Source organism: Larus michahellis, chromosome 4, assembly GCF_964199755.1.
Source record: "Larus michahellis chromosome 4, bLarMic1.1, whole genome shotgun sequence".
Classification (NCBI taxonomy): Eukaryota; Metazoa; Chordata; class Aves; order Charadriiformes; family Laridae; genus Larus; species Larus michahellis.
The window spans coordinates 66,982,143-67,005,532 of NC_133899.1; the positions used below are offsets into that span (position 1 = coordinate 66,982,143).

At 45.6% G+C, this 23,390-nt stretch overlaps 1 protein-coding gene across 5 annotated transcripts in view; it reads left to right on the forward strand.

The window, feature by feature from the left end:
* ADCK1 (aarF domain containing kinase 1) overlaps positions 1-23,390 on the forward strand; it is an 83,052-nt gene that overhangs the window by 7,955 nt on the left and 51,707 nt on the right. For all 5 annotated transcript variants that reach the window (XM_074585390.1, XM_074585391.1, XM_074585387.1 and 2 more), the window contains one exon: positions 952-1,035. In XM_074585390.1, coding sequence (XP_074441491.1) covers positions 952-1,035 — 84 coding nt within the window. The remainder of the gene's footprint in view (positions 1-951; positions 1,036-23,390) is intronic.

A 23,390-nucleotide genomic window follows, 5' to 3' on the forward strand; every position in this document is an offset into this window, starting at 1 on the left:
ATCCTGTCCCAGAATGGGATGCTACCCCTTCAGTAGGGAGGTTTGAGGAAATCTGACTTGAGATCTGAGTTATGCAAATGGTTCTTTATGGCAAGGATCTTGAAGTTCAGATGACGGGTTAGCGGACAGGTTCATCTAGGTATGCATTCCCTTCTCTCCCTCCATGTAAACTTTATGAATGTGACCCGTATGTTTCTATTCTGTTTGCTAACTGTGGAAAGAGAGGAACTTTAGTTGTAGGATAAAATCGTGAAAGGCTCTATATCCATTTTCAGAAATCATTAAGGCTCTTAGGAGTCTAATTCCATTGTCTGTGGCTATGTCTAGCTAATAAGCTTTAACTGGATCCCTATGTTGTTGTTTTGTAATTGGGCATCTCACCCTTCATCCCTCTAGTCCTTTGTGCAGTTGAATATCCCCCAAAGCACAAGCAGCGGTGCTAACCGGTGAGCTTGTCTTCAGCCGCTCTGCTCCCTGCTGAACCGTCTACCCAGACTGAGCTCACCGTGCACCAGTATGGTTAGGCAGGTTGGAGGTGTGAAGATGAAGCATGGGATAACTGGTGGGGCACAAACAGAGTCTTCATGGCCTCTGTTACTAGCAACAGACCTCATTGTGGAAGCTGATGGAGAATGGGAGTGTGCTGTGCAAGGTGCTGTGCAGAGGTTATGAAAATGCTTTGAGCTTCTCAAATGGAAGATAGTATGAGAGTGCCAAGTGTTGGTTATTTTTAGTAGCTATACGTCAATGAGGTCCCTGCACTGCTTTCTATAAATGTTCATTGAAATTTAAATCTCTTCATTTAATTTCTTATGAGTCTGTTACCATAAACTCCACTGTGGAGCCAAAACTTTGGAACCTAAGCTGCATACATTCTCACTAACAGAATGTTTGTTGTTGTGATCCAAGATAACTGCAGAGCTTGCTCAATGTTTCTGGTTTCATTTGCAGACGGCAGTTATCACCTATGACTATCTCACTTCCCTTCGGAGCGTCCCATACGGATCAGAGGAGTATGACTTCCTCAAATCACAGGTGGGTGAAAGCACTGGACTGCGTTCCTTGGAAATTGCAAGGCACGGCTGTGTTGCCAAAGCCATTCTGTAAAGCAAACCATCAAGCTGTCAGCTTAATAATTCAATATGCCTTCTACCAAATTGGTAACAGCAGAGACAAACTGTGCTGCGTATTACCAGAGATTCTTGCAGGACCTGCAGCACCCAGCAGAGAAGATCCCTCATCAAGGGTAGCCTCATGCAACTGGTGCTCACTTATGTCCACTAAAGATTCAGGTTCTCAGTGTATGGGATAAGATGTGTTTGGGCTCTGTCACTGGTTTTCTGCTGCCCAGACTGGTTGTGTGGAGGTCAGCTTCTGGGAGGGGACTGGCAGTGGTTTCTTAATCTGCTTATTGGTTGGTAATGACCATAACAGGAAGGCTGAGAGATTTAAGTAAAAGGAGTGTGTTGCGTGAAACAATAGGGATCAATCAGGCTTGCAGATTTCTGAAGAAATCAGAATTGGTCAAAGAAAGGCACATCTCGTTGCAAAACATATCATTGTGTTTTGATATCGCTAATTAACGTGAATAGAAAAAGCATTTCTAGTGAGAAGTAAGATAAGCACCCCTATTGCACCTCCTCCTGTGCTGCACCTTTCATTTCAGCCTACAGCCCTACAATACTCAAATATGAGAAAAAACTTCTTTACGGTGAGGGTGACAGAGCACTGGAACAGGCTGCCCAGGGAGGTTGTGGAGTCCCCTTCTCTGGAGACTTTCAAGACCCGTCTGGATGCAGTCCTGAGTGATGTGCTCTAGGCAATCCCGCTTTAGCAGTGGAGTTGGACTAGATGATCTCTAAAGGTCCCTTCCAACTTTGAAAATTCCGTGATTCCATAATACCTTGAGCTGTGAGTGACACTAAGTTTTACTTGAGTGCGCATGGTATATGTAGCCAGGGTCTCTTTGCTATTCCAGCTCAGGGACTCTTTGGAGTGGGAAATATAACTTGTGCCAAATTAGGCCAGTCTGCATAGTATGAAGTAAGGTCTTTAACCTAATTTTTTCTTCTTAGTGCATGCAGGATTTAGGCCACAGGTGTTGTAATGCATGGGGTGGTGCTCCTTAGGGGCTCTCAGACTGGAGGGACTCTAAAGCTGGAAACAGTGGTGGGCCAGGTAGAAATAAGTGCCATTGGACTCAAGAATGCTTTAGTATTCTTCTGGCAGAAAATCCACATCATCATCAGTGTGGTCTTAGAGTATTTGAGAGAGTTTGCAGAGTTTCCATGGGCTTGTTCTCATCCTCTCCTGTCTAAAGATGCTAAGCTGTTCTGCTGTAGCTCCTCATCCAAGGTGAGTGGCACTGATGCCCTGGCATAAACTGGAGATAGATGTGTTGGAGTCTGGAGTTCACTTTCCATCTGCCTATGTCTCTGCCACATGCCTTTGAAACCTGGTTTGCGGAAGGGCTGCTTGTAGCTTTCTTGAGCGACACCCAAGTTACGGAGTTATCAGTGCTGTGGACAGCTTGTCATTTGGCAGGAATTTGCAGCGGCCCTTGCAAATTCCTGACCTTTTGCCATGTCTCTCCATGGCTTCATTAACCTCTGTCATGCAGGTTTTGATGGTTTGTCAATTCATGCCCCAAGCAGCCAGAAAGGGCGCTGTTTGCTGGCGCTGTGCAGAGCTGTGCTCTCCCTGCTTTGCAGCCAAGACTAGCTGAGTCAGCCTCTGCGCGTGCCAGAGCCCGTGGCAAGCACAGCATGTCAGCATGACACAAGAGGACTCTGTGGCATGGCCAGCATTAGCCGTTGGGTGCATGAAGAGGAATGAGCTGAAAGATAGAGAGGAGAAAGTAGGTGCAGGCATAGAATGAGTTGGCAAAACTCATTGGCCTCTGGAGGTCTGTCCTGCTGTTGGCAGGTATTATGGAGAGCCACCACTAAGCCTGACAGTGACAGCCCTTGTGGCTTCCTCAGCAACATCCCTGTAGTGCTTGTGCTAGCAAAGCATCAGGTTGGCAGGGGAGAGTATTTTGGGCCTGGGCAATTGTACACCAAACCCTTTATCTCAGTGCAGCTCTAAGTGGGTGGCAACCGAGACTTTACCATCTTGCAGCTCTTTTAACAGCGTGGGAGCTGATTTTGTTGGTCTCAGACTAGCTCAGAATAACTTTTAAGAAGTTCCCCCATTGGAATTGGTACTAAAGGTTAGTCACTGGACTGGGTCAAGAGGATGTGAATGGCCCTCCCAAGTAAGTGTTGTGTGTGAAGGATATTTATCCAGATGTTGCTTCTACTTGCCTGCATCCTGGATAGATCTCTGGTACTCCCAGCTATTCATTGTGTTCTCTTGGCTTTCTGTCCTTTGCGTGAGGCCAGCTTAACCTCCTCCTCATATGCTAAGAGTCTGGAGTTTGCTTTTAAGCATGCGTATGACTTAGTTACGGGTTTCCAGCCTCACATTGGTGCTTGCTTGGAACAGAGATTCTGCGAGGCAGGGATTTGGTGACCCTGGGACTGTGGATAGTGCCAGCAGGTCTGGGTGCAGCTGCTGTGCCTCTGTCTCCGGTAGGGGGGTGCAGCTGCATGTATGTCTGGGACGGGCTTGCAGCTGGGAGTAGAAAACCACTTTTTCTGTGCATCTCCTCTTGGTACTCAGCATACTGGTGGGTGCTACTCCAGTGCAAATGATAATGCTTAACTTGTTCTCCATGGATTCCCAGTCAACCATTAAACTGGAGCCTCTAAATTACCCACGGCCTCAGATGAGAGATGGGAAGCCTCAGTGGCAGCACCAGTCCCTGAACCTGTTGTGGCCAAACAGGGACATAGTCATTAGGAAACAATTAAATGCAAAGCAGATTAAGAAGGAAATGGGCTCCCCCGGGGCTTTTAGCCAGGTTTCCTCTTAGCTCCAAGGAATTCTCTTCAATCTTGGCTGTTTTTCTGTCCCTCATGGGCTGCTTTTGATGCCAATGCTCTCAGCCATTCAGTTCTCAGCACCTTCTTGTGGCCACCATATTGGGGGGGTGTATTTACCACTCTCCATGAGGTGGGAAGCAGTAGCTGGAAATTCACTGTGTGTCCCTGGGGTTGCATCGCGTCTGTCTGGGTCTTCTATCAGCCAGGAGATACAAGAATCCACCTTCCTGGTGGCACTCACAGCCTTCCTCAGCAACAGTCAAGAGAAAAAAATGTCTTTATCTTTTCCATTCCTGCCCTTGCCTGCAGCAGGGATAAACTTGCTTAAGTGGTCAGGCTTTATGTCCATCCCAGTGGTTGCTTCATCTCATCTGAGTTAAGAATTCTTTCATGGGGTGTCTGCCCTTTTTCTGCATATGATGATAATGCCAGTGTACTGATGTCAAGGCCAGTGGTAGCCATGGTTACCCCCAAGACATCGGATGTCTGTAGGTCTAGTGTCAGGAGCATTAGGGGAGATATGAACTTCCTTCACTTCATGTCTATTTCATTAAATGACTCTAGCCATCTTTGCATGTGTAATCTTGGGCATTTCTTCCTATTTCTGCCCCAGCTCCTACTGGGTCAGAGGAGGAAGGAGGACAGCCGTCTCAGTGCGGTTTCCTTATCTATTGCTTTCTCAACAAACCATTTTATTCTGTAGAGGGCTGCATTTCCCAGACATTCCTCTGCCTCCTTGGGTGTTTGCCTCCTTGAGTGTTTGTCTCCTCAGTCTCAAGTCAGCCTACCCTGAGATATTTCCAGTGTGCCTCTCGTTGTAGCACCTGGATGTCTTGGTTGACACTTCTTATATTGCTGGCATCAATTTCTGTTGATCCTGCTGTCAGTCAGGAGGTATCTCACAACATGCAGTTTGTTTAAGGGCTGGCATCAATGAACGTCCAAGTTGTCAGTGTAGTAAGAGGATTGCAATGGGTCGATCATCTTGCAGATTTTGGCACTAGTCGCCACAGTTGAAAATCTTGAGCAGAGCATTTTTTTGTTGTTTTCCTATGATGTAAGACAAAAGATTACTGCTGTGAATGTGGATACGGGTATTTTTTTTAATGGAGAGGAGGTAGGAAGGAGAGAAAGGATCTGTGGTCAAGGTGTCTCAGGAGACAGTGGGAATCCATTCTTGAATTAACTTTGTTGGCTACTGAATTGCTTTGTCATGGAAAAGCCATTTGGGGAGGTTAATTAACCTTCCTCCATTTGAGAGCAGAATGAGGATGTTCTCCTCATTCAAACTCCTGGTTATTGGGCTGTCAGTATCTGGGCAAATATTTGGAAGTTGTAACCTTGTGCCATCGTTATACAGAATACGATTTCTTGCTCCTTGGAGGCTATTCCTGGCATTTGTTGTGTTTGCTTCTCATGGTGGGGTGAGTGTTTTCAAAATGAGCTATGAAGTTGCTCAGTGAAGTTGCCCGACTGAAGAATCCTGGAAAGAAAATGAGTGGGTGTACATATGCATGTGTTTTTCGAAAATAATCTATAGTTTCTGGATATTTCAGACCAACAAAATAACCTCTGTCTTTGGACTTAGTTCAAAGTCCAAAAAACACTGTGTGCTTTAAGTAATAGAAAGTGATGTCCTAAAAGAGTTTCTTCACGATGGAGGTGGACTGCATCTGCAGAGAGAAATCCCCAGGAGCTCTCCATGGCATTCCTTCAAAAAGGCAACTGTGAATGGGGTCTGTGGGCTGTTCTACCCCATAGCCAGTGTGTGCGGTGGTGGCTCTCTTTGCTTGTGCTTCAACCTGTGGTGAACTGGGATGAGAAGCAGCAAATGAACTTCCCTATGAGGCACGGAATAGCCATTAGGTGGCAGTGACTTTCTGTCACCAAGGTAAATGGGAACCAGTAATAGAGAGGTGAAGAGCTTCACAGCCCATCCACAGTCCCTGAACTGATCGTGTTTGGTTGCCCTATTATGTACTCCCCAGGATATCTCTTCATCTAAAAGGCATGGTCGACGCTAATGTAATCTAAAAAAGCTACTATCAGGGCCAGCTGGTGGCTTGATGACTCTACATTTGAGCACTGCTGTCTAGCAAACTTCCCGCCAACACATAAAGCATGAAAGCTTTGCACTGAAAACACATAACAAACTGTAAAATAAATCTTATAATTATAAGACACTTCCTTTTCGTCCTTTTGCTTTCTAGAGTGGTGTCAGCTGAATGTTATGGCCACAGCCTCTCTAGGTTTTAATTTTGTAGCATTAAGAAGGTCCATTTTTTCTGGGATGTGTGCCTATGAAACAAGATGTTCTTCAGTCCTCTGCAGTGATTTATTCAGAGAAATGCGCCATCTCACTGTGACATTTTTGGAGGAGGAAGGAGGAGAGAAGTGTGGGGAAAGAGGCGGTGCCTCATTTATTGTACACTTTTTCCTAGCTGTGCACCCTCGTTCCTGAAGTGCTTCGCTCTAGAAGCGTGAGTGTGAGGTGTCAGGCACTCCACTTACCTGAGTGGTCCTGCATCTTTCTTGCTCCTCCCCAGCAGAGTGAAACTGAGTGCCTTGGGAGCATTTAGCTTCTCTCCTGCAGGTGGGGCTATCCCTTTTCATTTGAATCCCTGAAGACGTCATTACTTTGCTTTCTTATAGCTGCTGAAGAGGTACATAATACCAGAGGAATATCTGAAGAACATCTCAACTGGTAAAGTGAGGAAACCATTAGGAAGCCATTAAAGGATGTAGGCCATAAGAAGCCTGCACCATGAGGAGCGCTATAAAAAGAGCAAATGGAAACTGAAGAAATAATCTTGTTTTATTTAGTGTTTGGGCTATGTCTTGAGTCCCAATGCGAATGAACACTCAGCAGTGCAAAGTCGAGATATGTCAAGAGATGGTAACTTCTCTGAAGAGCTCATGGTTGAGATTTATTTATTTGCCTAGATTTTCACCCTAGATGTGAGTGGTGCAAATAGCTATGCACATAGGATTTCTCAGAGGGTTGAAGGACTGCATAAAGAGGGAAGGAAACAAAAATCTGGAATTGCTTAGGATGTGAGTGTAACTTAAGGCTGGTCCCGTTGACTTTGGATCAGGCTCTAATTAGGCATGTGTTCTTAATGAAGGACTGTGTAGCCTTGAACTACCGGCCAGTATATATGACTCGGTTGTTGGAGGCCACCTGTAAAATCAGTAGAGCTGACAGGTAGCCAGTGTTTTACCTGTTTATAGAATAGGAAGACAGCTGGCTTAAGAATTTGAATAATCTTATCTGAGACTAGGAAAAATAGATACCTAAAGGATTAATTTGAGGATAGAGACACATCAGTACTTGCAATGGCAAACTGGGCTTCTCAAATGTTGTTTTATTTGTCCTTTGAGTCCTTAACAAGACCCTATTGTGGGTTTGGTTCCCCTTTCTAAGGTTACTGTAGCAGCTTGCAATGAAACACCAACTTGAAGGACACCAAATTAGGAATACAGGAAGTATTCTTTTCACAGGAGTGAAAAGACTAGCGTGGCGTGTAGAGGATGTTTCATGTATCAGCCCAGGTTGGAATTTGAGAGCAGGACTGAATACTGTAGACTTGCTCTGCTAAACCAGTGACCTTATCACATTTTCCCCAAAGTGTATGTGATAAAAGAATGTGCTGGAGGGTAGCACACAATTATCTTACCTGTCAAGCCAGTGTCTTCATTTGGTCTGTTACGTCAGCGTTGAGGGAATTGCTGTAGTGGGTGGCGCCTTGCAAACACTTCTCTGGACTTCTTGGCAACATTGAAGGTGTCTTAGTGGGTTCCAGGCAAACCCTTTTACCTATGTGGGGGCCATCTTGTTTGCATACTTGAGGGAAGGGTGTCTCTGAAAGGAACTCTGCTGTCTTCCTTCATCTGGTGCCCCAGGACCAGGCAGGACTCTGTCAGGCTGAGGAAGCCCTGAGGACTAAGAGAAAAGGAAGCTATGTTTCTCTTGAGTTGAACAGTTCCTGATTTAGTCTAGGAACAAAACAAAATGTAAAGTTCAGTGCCAGGTTTGGAAGCTACCCCTTACTTTATTTACTAAGGTGTTCAGGTGCCCTGCCTAGAAATCTGCTGATGTGAGCACGTGTCTGTATTTTTGTACTTCCAGACAGGCACAACTGTCTGCCTGTAGACATGTGTCTGTGTGTTCAGGTGGGAGTGCTTCTGTTGATGTAGCCACTTCTGAGACACAGTCAAAGGTTCAAAGATGTCTTTGGAGTAGTGAATCCATAGAATTGGTTTAGGTTTTTTTTGTTTGTTGTTTTTTTTTGGGTTTGTTTTGTTTTTTTTTTCTCTTTTTTGACTTGAGAGTCCAGTCTCAGTGGCTGCAAATTCTGCTGATGGTGCACCATTCAGAGCAGCTTGCTGCTCCTTCCTCTGCAGCAGCAGCAGCATCATCTTGGCAGGTCTGACACCAGTAACAACTTGTTTTTGTCAGTGTTCTGAGCTGATGTGACTCGGAAGGGGCCCACAGGGAGCAGATAAACATAGTGACAGGGGTCATCTTTATACAGCCTCCACTCTGTTCCTAGCTCCACGTTAGCAATGAATCTGCACGTGAGCCTGCACACATACACACATGCACAGTGTTTTATGAAATGCCTCCTGCCAAGCCTGGATCCATTTACTGTCTTGCCAGCTTTGCTGAATTTAGAGTTAAATTCACTGAAAAGGTCACTAGCAGAATTGCTTTTCAAAAAAACCCAACTCCTGAAATGTCTTTACTGCCCCTGCAGTCTCTGTTTGAAAATGTACTTGAGTTCCCTGTGAACTCTGTAACTGTGCAGCCTGTTTGTTATTGTAGGGTTGCTCTGAACACAAGTTTTTTGCAGGATTGCTGAAGGGCAGCAGGCTTTGCACTCCCATTTGTTTATCGTAGAACTATTGTGTGAAGTAGGGAAGATACACTTTCCTCCCTCAGGCCCTTTCCTGTGCGTTCACAGTCAGGCAGCACAGCTGGGCATTTCCAGAGCCCAGCAGGAGCTGTTTCATCTCTGCAGTGCCCTGGTATTGCCTGTTCTGTCTCTCCTCTTCCTCTCCAGGACAGCTTCCCTGCTTCTATTTCTTGCAGCAAGCGGGGGTTTTGCTATAGCACTCTGAAATGGGAGTTATTCGCTGCCAATATATGGAGTGGTGATCCTTGACTGGGGAACGTTGATATAATGAAATGATGGCTCCTGAGCAATGGCGAGTGGGAAACAGCAGGGCTGTTAGCTGGAACTGTGCTTTCCTCGCTCTGAGCTGGTGTTTGTACTGGGCTGTGAGCTTGAAGACGAGAGGTGTCTGCAACCTGATGCATGTGAAGGGCTCCCAAGAGCTATACCAGCTCCTGCCTCCCTGACTGGCAGGGTTAGCTCCACTGCAGCTTCCCTCGACTTCCACTGGCCCCAAAAGCCACAGGCTAGGGACTGAATCTGTACCAGGAGTGAGGGCGACGTTCGATTCTTTTAAACCTATGTTTTGATTTTAGGGTAGCAAGTGCTTGGTAATGTGGCTGAGGACTGAGCAAAATGCAGGCTGAAGCAGCTTCACGCATACGCCTCTCCTGGTATGCCCCCAACTGAAATCTGAATGCATGCGGCTTCCCAGGCTAGCCCCGCACAGCTGACCTCTCTGTTCACTGGCGCTACCATCCTGTACCAGGCCTGGATCAGCTTTCTGCTCCCCTGAATCTCCTGCAGCCTGCCCCTGCTCTGCCCTTACCTCTCCCCACTGGTGCCCCAGCCCTGGCTGCCACCTTCCTGGCCCCCGCCGTGCTGTCAGCAGATCGGGTGCAGAGTTACCCCACCTGGCCTCGTATTCATTAGTAACTCACGTGGTGAAGATTTGCCACAATCTTAATTTTCAGAGAAAACTGAGACCCAGGTGCTGGGTGGATTCATTGCCAGCCCCAGGCAGGACAGCTCTCCCAGGCTGTGGCTTTGCACGCCTTTGTCAATGGCAGCCGAGCCAGCAAGTTTCCACTTCCCAGTCCCTTTCTGGAGTAGAATTCCCAGCTCTGGCAGAGCTTGGTCCTCACCCAGAGAGGTGAGCTCCACACTAGGTGTGTCTTAGCTTCATTGCTGGAAGTCTCACTCTAGAAACAGTCAGATGTCAGGTGCTGTAACATACTGAAATCCAATAAGCTCACAGCCCAAGGAACTCTTCCATTTAGAAACAGCCTAGAAACCCAGTGTATTTCATATTAGTATTGAAAGACTAATGCAGGCATGTGATTTTTATTTGAAAGATACGAAATTTAAATAAAGCAACAACAAAGAAGTCAAGCTCTGTCCTTTTGCAAAACCTTTGAAATGGCGGGATGTATGTGTAGCTAATGAAGGAAAGTTCCTTTAAATAGCGTTCACTGCTTATAACTGCTTGTATGTGTAGTAAATTAAGGAAGCAGCAATGTATAGATAACACCACTTCCCCACACAATCCCCATCCCAGTGGCAGATGCCCCTCCTTCCACCTGCATTGCTCGACAAATTTCATCTCAAGAGGGGAAATGAATTCTCAATTGCAACATGCCTAGTAATTAACCGCACTGTAATTCTGATGTGCAGTGCTGTCACCCACCATCGGGTGGGAGTGGAAAAGGCACTGCATTTTGTTGATGGTTGAACATTTGTTTTCCTCATCATTTTGACACCAGAGGTAATTGCCATTCCTGAAATATTCTCTCGCTACCATTACAAAGCAACTGTTAGGGACAAATTAATTATGAAGAATCTCGTTATGACAGATTAATAGGCCAACAGAGGAGACTTCTTTTTCTTCTTTCAGGCAACTGAATAGTAAAACCTAACAGCTCCCGTATAATTGCTAGAAACACGTGCTTTTCTGTAAGCCAACATGTATTTTGTTGGAGATGGAGGATTTGCAAAACTAGGACTACAGTGTAGAGTGCGTTTCCAAGCTTGCTTTTATTGATCTTTTGGTTTCCTAATACCATGTGCCAAAATGAGCTTGAGTCTGGGCATTGCCATATGGAGGGGAGGTCTTCATGATTAGTATTGGACCAATGTCTTCTGTCTGGGTCATGGTTGAGCAGCATCATGAAGGCTTGGAAGTTAGGAATGCTGGACTTGTGTATTTGATGGATTTTAGAACAAGACATGAAGTCATTATCTGGACTGCTTTATTGCCAGTAAGGGTTTCCTGTGTCAGGGAGGTCAGATCTGGTGTGCTAGTTGAGTTCCAAGTGGCCAATGATGTTCTCTCTGCCTGTGTGCCCCTGGAAGTTGCAGACTACCAGCCACAAATTATTCTTGTGGGGTGGTCTCTGGGGACTGTTGTGATGTGGCCCATAGATGGCTGCCTTCCTGTAGTGGAGGTGATTGAGGCACCCTGCCTCCCTGTGCCTGAACCGTTCTGTCAAAGCCCAAGGGAGGAGGAGTTTGAAATGTCTGGATTGCTCATGGCTGTGTTGAGAAGCTCACCCAGTTTATGGATAGTCAGGACAGCAATTCATGTAGGCTTGGTAATTGTGCTTTCAAAGAGGCAGTAGATATGTATTTCATAGTTGACTGGCTACTGTGAGATGCTAGTGAATCCCAGGTGCTGATGAGCACATGATTAAAAAGGAGCCTATTTTAGGCTTCAGAATAGGCATAATGTAGATTTAAAGAGGCTCCTGGAGGAGGCCTGTTCACCTTCTCAGCTTTGCCTTCTTTGATGTCTCACTCAAGTTGTCAGAAAGTAGTGACTCAGCAAAGGATCTGTCTAGTTGGGACTGGAGTCCCCTTTTACCACCTCCAGCCAAGTGCTTGTACATGCAGCACTCTGTCCCTGCCAAGGAAAGGAACAAAACTTCAGTGGTAATCAACGTACAGGCCCTCTTTGTGCCATGATCTCCTTAATGAGAGAACAGCGAGGCTCCTCTTTTTTACAGAGACTGAATCAAGGCCATGTTTATCCCGTTTTCCGTCTTCTCCTGCTTGCTGATGTCAACTCCCAATTTCACTGTGACTTCATCCTTCTTCATGGGATCTCTGTATCTCTGTGTGGAGTATGTAAATGCTTTAATATTAAATATTTGAGGCTAGAAGTCATAGAGAGCATTACTTTTGGATTACTGGTATCTGATTTCATTGCTTTGCTTCATGTCCATCTTGTGTAGTGCTAATTCTCTGTGTTTCTTTTTGGCATGCAAATTTTGTTTTGGGACTATCCACAGTTGATTGTATTATGCCAGCAACATCTGATTCTTTGGAGGATCTTTGACAGTATTGTTTTTCTGACAGGTTATGCACTGATTACCTTTGTGATAAGCCTTTTGTCTTGAGGTTACTATTTACCTTCTAGCCAAGGTTAGAAATCAGCTATCTTTGACTAGCCTGTTAATGGAGCTTGCCTCTTGACTGTCCTTTCCACTGCAGTGTCATCTTTGTTTCTTCTTGTCCAGTGTTAGCCTCTTATACCAGATTCTTCCCCTTTTGACAAAGGAACCTTAACTTTTGCTTATGTGAGATTCAGACAGGATCCTCTGGGTTCCTAGATGGTGCTTTCTTTTTTAAATAGTGGCACGTGCTGCCCGATTTGCAGTTTTCTCTACAGAGAAGTTGTAACTGGGTACAACTGCATAGTGATGGGCCAGGCTTCCCTTACCCCGCCCCTTGGGGTATTTGCATAGGTGATCTGTGGTAATGAGCATCTTTTAAATCAAGAAAAAATCCAACTGAGATTTCCACTTGATAAAGCCCATTTCCTGCTATTTGTAGTTGCTTCACTGGAAGGGTGAGGGATAAGGGTAGGGATATTCCTTCACAGGCAACTGTGCAGAAAAGTATTTTATAATGTGCTAGGCTGAACCACTCTTAAATATTGAGCAGTCACTTTGATCGTGGGTGGGATAGGTAACCTGGAGGTAGAGGCTTTCTGCACCTTTTCTTCTTGACTGTGTGCCCAGCTCCCTGTACACTGATAATGTTTCCTGTTGCACCCAATTCCTTGTAAATAAAACAATGGCTGACAGTGAGTCTGCAGGTGGAGGGACACTCTGTTTTCTTAAAATTAGAATGAGACAAGACATCCAACAGCTTTACTGACTATTTTAGTCTAGGTTCTTATAATATGTTTGACATTTACAAATGCAGCATCCCTGCCTCGTGGAGGCTCATTCATCTCTTAGATGAGAGAGAAAACTCAACAACTGGCAATGGAAAGGGCAAAATGTTGAATATGTAATCGTATATAAAGATGATCTCAGTTTTATTCCCTTTACAACCTTGGTGAGCCACAGCCAAGTGCAGGGCAGACATGTACAATATTGTTCATTGTGATACCAGCTGCAATAAAGGCAATTGCCTCTGGTACTGCTGGGGGTAATTCCTTCTGCCTATTGTGGGAGCAGAAGTAATCTACTCTGGATAATGAATAACAAACATGCGGCCTCACCTGGGCTCTCCTTTTGTTCATCTCAGTGTGGTGCCATGTCAAATATTCATATGTTTTACTTTATTAAACTGCTATCTCACGCTATTTTAAAGTGGCACTTTCAGAGACAATATAGGTTCTCTCTGTTGCCTGTGTTCCTAGCAGCTGTAAGGATTCAGTAGACCAAATGCCACCTTCACTGGCACCCTCATAAGCCCATTTTTTTCCAAATTCTGCTTCTACTGGCACCTACAGGAGCCTATTGTTTTCAGTGAGAAAGCACAGGAGTGGCTGCAAGGAAGGATCTGACCTTCTAATTGCAGTTTAACAAGTCTATTGATTGTGCACGAATCAAAAGAGACACCAGCTCAGTCTCCCGTTGTGGTGACATAGCTGGGATGCCAACAGACACTGACTGCCTTTCTTGGTGTGGAGCTGTGTGTTGTTAACTGGATGAAAAAGCTGGAATAATAATTTATATATTTTTTTTTTCACTGAAGTCAGCAACTCTGCCTGATACCCAGAGGGGAACAGACCTGCTGAGTAACACGGGGACATTTCTTGGTTTTGGGGTTTTTTTTCCAACACAGGCACTTTTAAAAGTAGAACTGCGCTTTGCCATTGATGGTGCCTTACTGGCACCACAGCCACTCTCCGTCTGTTGGATGTGGTGCTATGAGAGTCACTGCAGTTTTTTGGAATTGGGCAGCGTAATCCCATGGTTGTTATCTTTCCTGACTTCCTTGTCAATCCAATTTAATCACTTCTAGGTATTTCGTGTGTTACTGTCTCTCTCCTCTTCAGGCATCCTGGAAGAGGGTCTGTACTTTAAAGGTCAGAGCTTCTCAGATTAAAGAAGGGGAAAGGAGTCTGCCTCTGTCAGTTTGGTAAGGGGCTGTATTGAGATGTCTATAGAGACTGCAATGGAAACCCTTCTTTCTGTGTTCTGTGACCAAGCTGAATGCTGCTGCCCATCTGTGTGGCTGTAAGAGCGGGAGCCTGCTTGCTCTGCTCCCCTGGCCATTGGAGTGACCTGCTGGGAGAGAAGTTGCATATGCACAAGGGGGAGAAGCTGCTGTTGCACAGTTTAATCGCCTGACATTGACTCAGATAGGTCCTGACTGGAGGTCAGCTGTGACGTGCAGCTGGTAGGGTGGGATTCGACTGTTGGGTAGAGAAAAATGTCAGCTCAGATTCTTCGGCATTGACAAAGTGGATGTGACGATTTCTCCCCTCCAGCTGCAATGGCTGCCTCTGTGCTTCCTTCTTCGCTGCACACCCACACTAGGAGAGCAGACTGTGTGAAGCTACCCTGTCTTGACCCCCAGCTGCTGAACGAGATGAGACTTAGCTGAGCTTTCTCCATCTTTCCTTCGGTGCTTGAGCCATCCGTCCTGATAAACTTCACCTTTCATTATGTCTTTCAGTGTATCTTCTGTCTGTTGGTGCTTCCTGTGGAGTCCATGGCTTTTCCAGCTCCATTTTATTGCAGGATGGGATGTGGGGACTAAGGGAAGAGGCTGTCAGACGTTCATCCTCATCCCTGCTGCAGGATCCTTCACTTTGCTTTGAAGGCTGGGAATATTCAGCATTGAATGCCTTCCCTTGATACTCATTTCATCTCATCTTCCACCTCTTTACTAACCCTGGTAACACCCTGTATGTTTCCCTTCCTGTTTACAGTGTCTGACCTCTTGAGTAGTTGGAAAATGTTACCAGGTCAGCCTTCTTGGCACCGTCTCATTTTATTATTGAAGACCAATCGTGAAGCTCTTTCTCTTATATACAATACCGGTTCAGCTGTCTTGCGGTGGCTTCTGATGTACTCTTCCTTGTTTATTTTGCTCTCTTTTCTCTCTCTGGGACTTCAGACCTTTTTTTAAGTGAAGAGACTGTCTCTACACCCCTCTCCCTGATGCTAAGCCTCCCTGTGCATAGCCATGACTGTATGAGCTTCAGTGAGAGCTAATTCTTACTGTGGCCTTGTTTGACCTCTTCCCCCCACCCTGCCCCATGGCCCAGGACCAGCCCTCACTTCCCATGCTGCTGCCTTCCCAGGGTCTCCTTACATGTGAACATGGCTGTCTGGGGAGCGTTCTCCCTTCAGGTCATTTTTGCTGCACCACATCATCTTTTGCTCTTCAGTCAGTAATTTACGGCTTCTGTAGGGTGCGTGGCAGCTGCTGTTTAGGGAACACTCCTGAATGTAACACACATCTCAGTTTATCATGTTCCTTATAGCAACTGAAAATAGCAAATAAAACAGAGCTTAATAGGACTGATGGCTGGGAGCCCCCTCCTACAGCTAAACAGAAGGCCATATAAGATGGTGTCTTTACAGCCCTCAGCTTGTTTTCGCTGCCATCCCACATGGTCTGATCCAAGCTGAGCTGAATTAATTTTGTTAGCAAGATTTTGGGGGATGCTGTGTCAAATTTATTATCATTTCACCTGCCTCCGTAACAGGAGCTGCAGGCACTGTGATCAATGGATTGAGACACGTGCCTAATTTCACTGCGGCTTCTGTAAATGTCTCTGTGCCTTCTGCAGCCGTGCTATTGAATTACTTTCTATCTTCCATGGGTGCTCTGCAATGAAGCCCAGGGCAGATCTCTTTGTATACCAGCCCTATCAGGACAACAAGGCACTGGGGGCACTTTTGGGAATCTGCTGACTTTGCAGGTATTATACGTCTGTGTATACATGGGTCTGGTCCTTCCTTCTCATGCAAATCTGATCTGGTGTTATCCTCATGTGTAAGTACCATTCATGTAAGTGTACATGCCCCAAAAGAGAGCCTGTGGGAAGGACCTGTTGTATAGTCACAGTGTAAAACAGCTTCACAAGCAGAACCTTGTTTGCTGGAGGTGACGTCTGTAGGTGTAAAGGACTCAGTTTGCCTCTCAGATTCCTGTATTCAACAGTTTGATCTGGAACTGTTAGTGGGAGAGAATAGACAGGTACTGCTATAGCCATAGAAGTGCTACATACCAGTTATTTTAGCATGTTATTTTCCGCCTGTTTCTGACCATCCCTTCCCTGTGCTCCATGTTCTCCCTGCTCAGGAGACTTAGACAGAATAGTGCATTGTATCACAGAGGTGTCTAGAGGGGAAACAGCTGCTCCCTTCTGATTTTCCTCCTGAACTGCCCCACAGATAACTAATTGCAGCTCAGTTGCTTCTATTAGCTATTTACCTAAAATTGAGCTGGCTAATGAAAATGTTTCTAATTAATACGAGGCAGATTAAAACTCATTACAGCAAGGTCGTCAGTAATGAGAGATAATCAGAGCACAAATGACCGAGCTTGGAGCAAAATGAAGATGGAACACAAGCAGGCGATCGGTGCTGGTTGTGCACGCACCAGCCAGCAAGGGCAGGGTTCAGCAAGGTGACTGCTGGAGCTCTGCGCTGCGATCGAGCCACATGGCTTCCTTCTCTCCGGAGCAGCTTGGGAAGTTCACCGGCTGAAGAGACGAACCTCAGCCTGGCGTAAAAGTTTCCTGAACCAAGCTGCAACCCAAACTAGCGGTCTGTTGCTAGGCCACCCCTTAGTCACCTGTAGGATTGTTAGGAACCATGTCGTGAATCGGGGTAGTAGCAGCAAGAGCGTGGGAGTGTGTGTAGCGCAGGTGGGAGGTCAATGTGTGTGCTTGTGTGTGGGGAAATTCAGAGTCCTCACAGCTCAGACAGTGGGAACTTGTACATCTCTTCAGCATGAAATGGGCTGGCCTAGGTTTGGAAAAGTCCCTCATGGTCTCCAGGGAAGTCTTACACAAATCGTGAAATGTGTTTGCTTTAATTTCAGCTGCCTTTAGCATTGGTGATACCAAGCTCCAGCACCAACACCAGATTTCAGCTGTCTCACTGTGTATATCCTTCCATTTGTACAGAGTTCACTGACCATCTGGCTAGTTGTCTGACTCCGCGTTCCTGTGTTTGTAAAACTGAGAAGCTAAGAAACTGTTGCTTTAGTGTAGGGGATCATCTCTGTCCTTTATCCTTTGCAAGCTATAAAGCTCTCTTTCTCACTTCCTGGCTATCCCACTGGCAACCAACTGTTGTGCCAGATCTTCTGAAGGATCTTGGTCTCTGCTAGGACTATTTTGAGCTATGGAAGTCAAAACTGAGAATTAGGGGGATGCCTTTTTAACCAGGGTTTGCACCAAGGGCAACTAACTAAAAAGTATAGGTCTGAGAAAGTAACGATACCTGCCTAATGGGAACATATGGAATGTCCTGCTCTCATATGGGCAGGCAGAGACCCATAGGTAAATCTTTAGGAATGTTATACATAACTTACACAAATAATGAATTATTAGGTAGTGGGGTACATTGCAGCAGGAGTTATTCCAATTTCAAAGATGTGGATCTGTCTGTGATCAGCAGTATGGCCAGTTAGTATTGGTATAAGGAAGCATTTGAGTGCGAAATATCTGGTGTGTCTAGGAACGAGCTTTTGTAAAAAGTAGGGGGAAATATATAATAATTCCTTTTAGAGTTGTGTGTCTCCCTGCAGCATCCCTGCTGTCATTCAGTTTGATTACCAGGCTGATGCTGTCAGTGAAGGCTATAGTAGCTTATATTAACTGTATGCTTATTTAGATTTGTTGAAAGAAGAGATAATGGCCCCTTAGACGCAACTATGTTGTCATTGCAATGGGTTCTAGGTTTTCTATTGCTGTTTTTAAAGCTGCAAAGTACCCTGTTTGCTTCACCAGTAACTGTATCCTCCCTAAACATCTTCACAGATCTTTTGGCTTGGCACTTGATTTCAGTCGCTCACTGTGTTAAATCGAGGTGGACGTCCTTTCATTCCTTTCTGGTTTGTGCTGTCCTGGGTCATCTAAAGCTGTTCCGTAGTTTTACCAATTGTGTGCATATGGCCCTGTCATTATCAGGGTGGAACAGAAAAGGACTGTGGCCAGATTCCTTTCCTTTCTTCTCTGACATGTCTTTTTTCCCCTCCCTGACTTACCATGTTTTGTGGATACCCACTACAGAGGTGTGATGACAACCCCTCTTCCCTCTGTATGGAGTCCAAGGGACAACCTGGCTCTTCCATTCCAGTATCCTGCTACTGCAGGCATTCCTGGAAGGGCTGCGTCATCCAGGATGACTGACAGCATGTGTGCCTGGAATGCTCCCACTCACTGTGTGCCACAAGATACTTCCCGGCATCCCACAGGCTTAATATTTAATATGAAAGACCATAAGCAGCAGTTCTGCTGTGCCATGAGAAGAAAGCAAGAGTCTGTCACCAGTGTTCCAGTTCCTTTAAATGGCAGGTAATTTAGTAAATATAGAAGATGCTTGGAAGCAGGTTGAACCCCAGCAGAAGGCGTGACCGATTTAACTGGAATGTGGGAATTGCATACACCAAATAGGTTCTTTAAAGATTTTAATGATGCTGGGAACATCAGTGCACTGAGTTTGCATTCTGTCTCTCTCTGTGGCCAATCAATAGGGTAATTTTTGTCTTGATGCCTTGAGCAAGAGTGTTTAAAGCCCTTTAGACATTTTATTACACGTAATGTTCTTATGAGTCTGTAAAATGGGGGATAGCCATCCTGAGTTTTGTAAAGAGCTTTGTAAAAGCACTTTTAGAGATGAAAAGCTCCATATAAAATCAGGTATGGTTGTTTTATCATAAATGTCTAAAGCCTTTCTGAATTCCATTAAGCTCCTGGCTTCTCTATGCTCTGACAGTGAGTGCCACTGGTTAATGCTGTACTGTGCAAAATGGCATGTAGAAAAAACTGTAAAAAGGTTGTTGCTTTGTGGAATGCCCTATTACTTGCTGTTTTGTGAGAGCTGGAAATAGGAATGGGAGATTTTCTTTTTATGATTTCATATAACTCTTCTCTCATATGCATCAACTCTCTCTGATCTAAAGAGTCCCCTAACATTTCAGATTTCTTCTTACAGACTTTTTCAAGTCCATGATCATTTTTCCCCTGTCCTTCTCTGTCCACTTCTTTTTATTCTGTACCTCTTGTTGTGATGGGATGTCCAGAATCCAAGGTGAGGTTGTGCTTTCAATTTATACAATGGCATTTTGATATTTTTAATGTTTTTCTCTTTTCCTTTCTTAACACAGCCAAACAACTTGTTTGGGTTTTCCTGACCCCCACTGTACATTGAGCAGGTGCCTTCACTGAGCCATCCAGAACAATGCGATGCAAGTGTTGGGTGGTTACAGTTAATTTAGAGCCCATCGGTGTGCGCGGGCAGGATAAATTGCACCTTCCAATATGTGTAACCTTGCAGTCATCTATGCTGAGGGTGATCTGCCAGTCTATTGATTGTCCACCTGTCTTTGGTAAGGTCTTGGCAGGGCTTATTTTTCCATGGTGATGAATAATTTCTGTTGCATCTCATGGAATTTTTGTCACGGCACCATCCTCTCCTTTGCCAGATCACTAGCAGGGAAATTAAACCTTGATGTAAGAATGGGTGTAACGGGACATGCTGCTGTTTGGTTTTGACAGTGATGCGGGTCAACCCATTTAGAGTAGAGAGCCCCTTCTGCCTTGTGGGCGCTACATGGACCTGTTTCCCTTTTCATCACGTTTCTCAGCGATGCCAGTGCTAGTTCAGCCTCGCTGGAAGTAACAACATTGCAGGTGCTGACGTAGACAGGGCTTCTGCAGTATCACCTCATCTAAAAGAGCTCAGAGCAGGTTGAAATGAATCTGTGGTAGAAACATCACTAAATGTTGCACCCTTGTCCTAACTAGAGAGTCCCCCACTGCTGCTGTCTGTAGTGCTGGGCTTGATGTTGCAGAGAGGGAATTCAGAGCTGAGAGTGGGACAAAACGAGCAAGTGATGTTCTTGCATCTTCTCCAATAATTACTCAGTTTTCTTTTCACTCCTTGTGAGGGAATTTGTTGAAAGCCACTCAAAAATCCCAATAAATCTCTCCCTTTTCTCTTCTATTGACCATTGTATTAATGTGCTCAGAGTATTTTAGCGGACTGGTGAAGAATGATTTTTTTTTTCCTCTCAAAATCCCTGTTGGCTTTTTTCAGTCCTATCACATTTAGCTAGGTGATTTTTAGTACTCTCTATAATTATTATCTCAACTAATTTAGCTGACACAGAATAAAAGCTTGCAGGACTATAATTTCCCGGATTACTCTGGATTTTTCTTAAAAACAGGGCAACGTTTGTTCCCCTTCAGTCCTCTGGAAGCTAATGGTTTTAATGTGCGATTCCCTTTTTGATTATTAGCATCTCAGATACTCTTTGAATTAATCTGTATTTTTAATTAATTTGAATGAATCTAATTTTTTGATTAATCTGAATTAATCTGTAATTTTTATGTGTTTGAAGTTTTCAAGGTGTTTTCTGGAGATGTCTTTCTTGAAATACTGTCTTGGAGAGTGTATCTCTTGTAAGCAGTGATGGGTAGGCTTCTCCTCAGCATTCTGCCCCATGCAGGGAATTGCTGGCACCAGGAGAAGGTGCCTCCTTTCACTTGCTCAGGTTGGGAGTAGGTGGGATGTGAGAGGCCACCACGTGGGGTGGAGCTGTTCCTGCTCACCTGTACAGGAGTGCTCTCTGGTAGGGAGGCGAGAGGAGGAGCAGCCCTTCTAGCCCTGTCCTCTGGGAGAAATCCAGCCTGGAGTCCTTTGTGAAATGTCTGTGTTCGCAGTGTTCCTGGAGGCAGCATTCATCATCAGGAATTTCTTGTGACTTGTTTGTTATGTCTTTGACTAATTGCATTTCAAATTTTCTCTCTGCATTCCTAATCCTCATTTCACGTTTTGCCAGCTATGAGTATGCCCTTCAGGGTGGGAATGACTTTTCTGAAGGATTTTTTATATGAGGAGTGGCTTCCACCACTTACCTTACTGTCTTTAGAGGCCTTTCTGAGCCCTTTTGTCACCAAGTCTGTCACCAGATACTCAAGTTTTCACGAGTATATTTTAACTTTGGTATTTATTTTCTTCAAAATTAATTTATTTATTTTTAAGACCAGATTAGCATCTGCCAATTTGTGGCACCTGCGTGTCCGATGCTCTGAAGAGCAGTTCTTTGCCGAGGTCTCTGTGAGTAAAGGCTCCTTCAAAAGCATCAAAATCACTTGAGAAGCCAGGTCTTCTTGTACATCAAGGGTAAATTAAAAAATGTCCCTTTGCAGCTCTGCTTGCTGAGTATGTGCTTCATCCCAGAGGTGCTTCCTCTCCATACCTGAGAGCTGTTACTTTCACTATGGCCCACATGGAACAATTTCAATAATCAGTGTTAATCCCAATCTACCCAGGGTTTGAGTAAACCGCATGAGTCTGATAGCCATGCTGTGGGCTAATGGAGAATTAGTCCTGCTGAAATTTGGGGAAGGGGTTTGAGACAGAAAGAGATGCTCATGTAGACTGAGGAAAGAACCATATACACACTCAGACAGCATTTGTGATCTGAAGCGCTTCCCGAGGGAGGCTTATTCTTGGTAATCCTTGGTACACGAAACGCTTCTTTCTCTGCAGTATGCTCCCAGGCATGATGTGTACAAGCGGGTCCGTATCTAACTGGCTGTTGTTCCAGGCTCTTTTCCCTGATAAGAAGAGTCTTCAAGGTATTGCTTGTGCAACAAAGAGCAATATCTCGTGAGATTTCTTGGAGAAAAGCTCTGAGCCATTCTGGGGGTTTCCATTTGCCCTGCAGTTTCTTCAAGGTAGGACAGAAACCTGGGTGAGCAGTATCGGACACAGTAGTAGGAATGTGACATTCTTATTTTGCCTGTGATGCAGAGAAGGTCATCTATCAGAGAAACAAGTGCTGCATCTGGACTGTGACCTAGCTTGGGGAGATCTGGGCAATTAATAGATAGTGTTACGGACATTTTTCTGCGGAAAATCCTGACCTGGTTGATAAGAAAAGAGAACTTGGAAGCTGCATTCACAGTCCTGCTTCATTCTGTACTTCTGCCTCTAATGCCCACTGAAGTTTTGTAAAATTTCCTTCTTCTGGGACAAGTTACATCGTCGTTTTCTGTCTCTTTATCAGGGGCAGGAGCTGGCATTCCCTGGTCTGGACAGCCAGCCAAGGCAGCTGCCTCTTAGGAGTTTTAGCCAAGCCAGTTGTGAGAGCATGGTGGAGGATGCTGTGCCTGGGGGTTTTGTTCTGTTTTGTTCTAGGAGCCCTCTGTAAGGATGTTTTTGTCTCACTTGGCCAGGACTGCTGTGTCTCTGAGGCCAACTGGGTTCTCTACAGGGTGGGTAAGTTTGGGAGGGCCAAAATTTCCTCTGTCCTTGTGCTAGAGGAGAGAGAGTCTATTTCCGCTGCCTCCTCTGCAATGACTGACATGAAGATACACCCTGCATCCAAGTGTGGCTACAACCAGTTGTATTTTCAGCTATATGAGTTTTCCATCCCGTTTTTTCCGTCTCCCTTGGCTGTGTGTGTGGAGTGGGTAGGTCCATTGCAGCCAGCACCTCTCCCCCAGGCTGGCTGCCAGGCCTCATGTCCAGCACCGTGCTACAGCCTCAGGGTTTGCTGCCGCTCTGCCCTGAGCCATGCTGCAGCCTGGAGTCATTTGATGGGCTCCTGCTGTGCCTGCGGGAGGTTGCAGGGCCCTGTGCTGGCCCATGTTCAGTGCTGGGGATTTTTGGAGCACATCTGCAAGGAGCTTTGCCGCTGTTTTCCCGCCAGTGCCCTGGGCTGTGGCTGCCCGACATCTCGGGGGGTGGCTGGCCACCGCTCCCCTTCCCTGTTGCTGTTGGCGGGGGGCTTCCTCCAGGGCTGGAGGCAGCGGGCGATTATCGGAGCTGCATAAAAGCTGTTTCCCTGTAATGGGCTGCACTCCCAGTGCTGTGACAAACTACCCAACTTCTCTGGCTCCTTCCCTCCCACTGCCTTTCTCTTTCATCCCATTACTCCTTCCCTGCTTTTCTTGCTTTCTTGTCCTCTTTCACAGCTTCCTTTCCTTGTCCCCTTTTGGCTTGCATTTGCCCCCACCGCACAAAGGGGAGGAGAGCAGGGAAACAGCCAGGGCAGAGGCTTGCTTCTTACAGCAGGAGCTTTACAGCTGGGGTGCAAAATGCAGTGCAGTAACAGGGGAGAATTCAGGCATGCGTGT